This window comes from Oryzias melastigma, linkage group LG11 (genome assembly GCF_002922805.2).
Source record: "Oryzias melastigma strain HK-1 linkage group LG11, ASM292280v2, whole genome shotgun sequence".
Lineage (NCBI taxonomy): Eukaryota > Metazoa > Chordata > Actinopteri > Beloniformes > Adrianichthyidae > Oryzias > Oryzias melastigma.
This window is the reverse complement of record NC_050522.1, coordinates 9,124,724-9,128,420: the sequence shown is the minus strand read 5'-3', so window position 1 is coordinate 9,128,420 and position 3,697 is coordinate 9,124,724. Positions and strand designations below refer to the sequence as shown.

The window sequence follows — 3,697 nt, the reverse complement described above, 5'->3', positions numbered from 1 at the left end:
GACAAACAGGAGGATTTAAAAACAACACATTTTTCTACCTGAACGCTCAGGCGCCATCTTGTTTTTGTGTGCTCTCTCATAGATATGCTAACGTGAAGAAGTGCAGTAACGAGGGCCGGGCCCTGATGCAGTTGGACTTTCAGCAGTTCTTGATGAAGCTGGAGAAGCTGACGGACCTGCGGCCTATTCCCGACAAGGAGTTTGTGGAAACCTACATCAAGGCTTATTACCTGACTGAGAATGACATGGAGCAGTTCATCAAGAACCACAGGGTGAGAGGGGACGGGGAGGTGCGGTCAGTCCGATTGTTAGTCTGTTACTCTGAAGGCAGTCACACTGGCTACAATTTGCACATTGTTCACGTATGTAACTTCTTTCTTTTGTGATAAGTGCATGATATACGTAATTAGGGCTGGGTAGAGAGAATTAATCTATTTGAATCGATCTAAGCTTAATAGATCAATAATCGATCCATAAAAATAGATATTGATTTAGCACATAAAGCTAAAGTCTGCTACTTTGATGCTAACGTTTACGGGATTTCCCATTGGACGGCTAATGCTAACGCTCGGTCGGCATGAACATACATTGAACATCTTTATTTACACACAGGCAGAAATTTTCCAAGCTCTTTTAAGGAAATCTATTTTAAAGTAACCATTTCTGGTCTAAAGCACTGATTTTTTTATTATCAATACCCAGCCCTATACATTACACACAAGTGTTTCTAGCATCCGTCATTCGACAACGTGCGCAGATATCCATCGAGGGTTTTCACGTGAATTCAGTTTTGAGCTGTTCAAAACTTTTGGTTGGATGAGAATTACAAAGTTTATTTGTATTTTTATGCAATTGTTACGTAAATATCACAACTGTGTGTGATTTTTGGTAGATGCATACATAAATCTGTGGCGTTCCACGACCGTTCCACATATTTCTAAGGGACTTTTCATGAACGTTCCATCGATGTATAATTTTTGGATTGCAAATACAGCGCACATATCACATTAAAATTACGTAATTCGTGCGCAAATGACTACTGAATTACATATAATCACGTACGGTTCATGCACAATTCAAGCACTGTACTTCTTCCATGGTTTTAACGTGGTTCATTCATGATACTTCTGTGAGAATTTCACATAAACGACCACAACTTTTCTCACTTTTCCACATATGTTCACACATGACGAATTTTCTTCCGTGCAACATCAACTAAATGCGTCTGTGCGACAGGGCCTTACCATGTTTATGACCTTTGTCTCTATGCAGGAATACTCCATGAAGCAGCTCGCCAACCTGGTCAACGTGTGTCTGGGTTCACATATAAACAAGAAGGCTCGACAGAAACTTCTAGCCGCCATCGACGACATTGACAGGCCCAAAAGATAAACTACTGAACGGATCATAACTTGTAAACACCTCGAAAGAGACGCCCAGCATTGAATGTCTTCATCTTCAGCTAAAGGATGCATTTATAGCGTAAACCAGTGTCAAGTGAAGCTGACATGTTGTAAAGTTCATGTTAATTCTGTCATTTATGGGTAAAATCCGCTGTAAACTGCTGCTCCTTTACTGCACTCTATAAGCTGCACACGTGGATCCTGTCACCTGCTCTCCGCCGCTAATATGTTATTTATTACATTTATCTGTAAAGCGTCAGTGGCAGCTTCTCTATCTATCTATCTATCCGTTTGTTTTTACATGAACTGCATCATTCAAAAATATTTCAGACTCAAAAAAGAAAAAGCAGGCATGACTCCTTAAATTGGATTCACTTCATAGCTTTGAGGGAATATTTCCCCTGAAAAAGCTGCTGGTTGGAGGTTTGATTGACACATCGGATTCACCTTAATGACTTATTATGTAGCTCGCGTCTGCCGTTTGGGCCTAAGGGGTTTAAGTTTTGTTGTGCCTGATTTGATAGGTTTTTTTTAGTCCATAAATAAAATAAATTAAATATAAAGAGGATGATTCACACAGTAATATAGTACATGGTATATATTCACAGCAGCTGCTTTTGTTAGTTTGCCATCTGTCACCTCCGAGGAGGAAATCGCTCGGCATCCTGGGAGGAGTTTTTCTGGAGCGTCTCATCTTTCAGTCTGACATTTGGGAGGAGAAGGTGAATGGGTCTTAGTTTTCTTTCAGTTTGTAAATGTACAACCTTCTGATGTTGGTTTTTGGAACCCAGGGTTTCTAATAGAAGCTAAAAGGTGAAATCCAAACATTAAAGCCATAGATGTTCACACTAGTTCTCTAAAAACTGCTTTAGTCTTTGATAAAAAGATGCTTTAAATAGTAAAAGCGAGTTATTTTTCCAACCTCATTTTGTTCATTTGTTGACTTAAATGTGTCAATAAAGTTATTTTAAACGCAAAAATTGTCTTTATATAAATGCGTAAAAATCAAAATATGTGACGTTAACGCAACTATATTAAGTAAACTGATAGTTTTCATGACTTAACAATTTCATTATCATATTTTGATTTTTTTTTCTTTTATTCCTACAAAATAAAAGTTTATTTAAAAGAACACAATATGGCTTCTAACTTTCATCTTTTCTTAGTATAAATTTGTTTATTTTCTTAACAACCTAAACATCAGAATATTTGTAGCTGTTTGAAACTACATTTATTTATTTTTTTTTTCATTGATAATAAAAAACCAGCCCTTTTTAAATGTGTGCTTTTGTTGCGTTTTTTTAATCAAAGTCCAATTAAAACATGAAACTGAGTTAAACTTGAAACAAATTGATGGGGTGTTTTTGTGTTAAAATGATACTTTTGGCTTTAATGTTCTGGATTTTCCATCATCTATGTTAAACTTAATGAAGAAAAGAGTTAAAACTAGAGTTCTTCCGTAGCTCCGCCTCTTTTCACCTTCCTCCTGACCTGAGCCGTGGTGGCGATTTGTCAGATAAATTATCATTATTCATGAAGACAAACTTTCAGGTTTTGAGGCAGCTTTGAAATGTTTATGGACTTCAAATGTGAATGTTTCACCTGGTTTATTTATTTCTTGCCTTTTTGTTTTTTTTTGTATTGATCAGTAGTGTTCAGTCATTTCTCACCTCACCTGTAACTTAATCAAATAGTTAAAAACGTCCAAACGTGTTGATTGTGGAGTGCACTATAGCAGATTCCTGTAACTGTACCACCTTGATTCTCATAAATACACTAAAACATGAATGTTTATTCTCTGTATTTACTCACTTTATCTTTGTAATGTGTTGAAGAACATTAAACATTGTTTGAAACTGACCGAAAATGTGTTGGAGCGCTTTTCAATGTTCAATCTATCTTTTTTTTTTTTTTTTTAAAGCAGAAAAAGAATTGTGGTCTAAATATAACAAAAATTACCAGACAAGAAAAAGACTCACTGAGGGTCTTCGGTTGAACACTATCTCAACCTTGTAGAAAATCATTGGAGTGAGTTGAGTTCCCAAGCGACAGCCCCAAAACATCACTGCTCTAGAGGAGATCTGCATGGAGGAATGGACCAAAACATCCTAAAATGAGAGACAGTAGATCCAAATCCAGATTTAGAGCCAATATCGTGTGATTTTCACTACGTAAATCAGACCAATACTTCGGCAACTTCAAACATGACCAAAAGAAAAGTATCAAAGTTCCATTTTTTTAACCTACATTTCAGGCACAAGGGAGGAAAATTACAAATAAAGGTAATATCTGGT

At 36.6% G+C, this 3,697-nt stretch overlaps 1 protein-coding gene across 2 annotated transcripts in view; it reads left to right on the top strand.

Moving 5' to 3' along the window:
• Positions 1 to 3,263, top strand: part of vps50 (VPS50 EARP/GARPII complex subunit) — a 112,131-nt gene extending 108,868 nt beyond the window's left edge. For both annotated transcript variants that reach the window (XM_036214182.1, XM_024299775.2), the window contains 2 exons: positions 83 to 272; positions 1,273 to 3,263. In XM_036214182.1, coding sequence (XP_036070075.1) covers positions 83 to 272; positions 1,273 to 1,392 — 310 coding nt within the window. In that variant the 3' untranslated portion in view covers positions 1,393 to 3,263. The remainder of the gene's footprint in view (positions 1 to 82; positions 273 to 1,272) is intronic.
• The last annotated feature ends 434 nt before the right edge of the window (positions 3,264 to 3,697 follow it).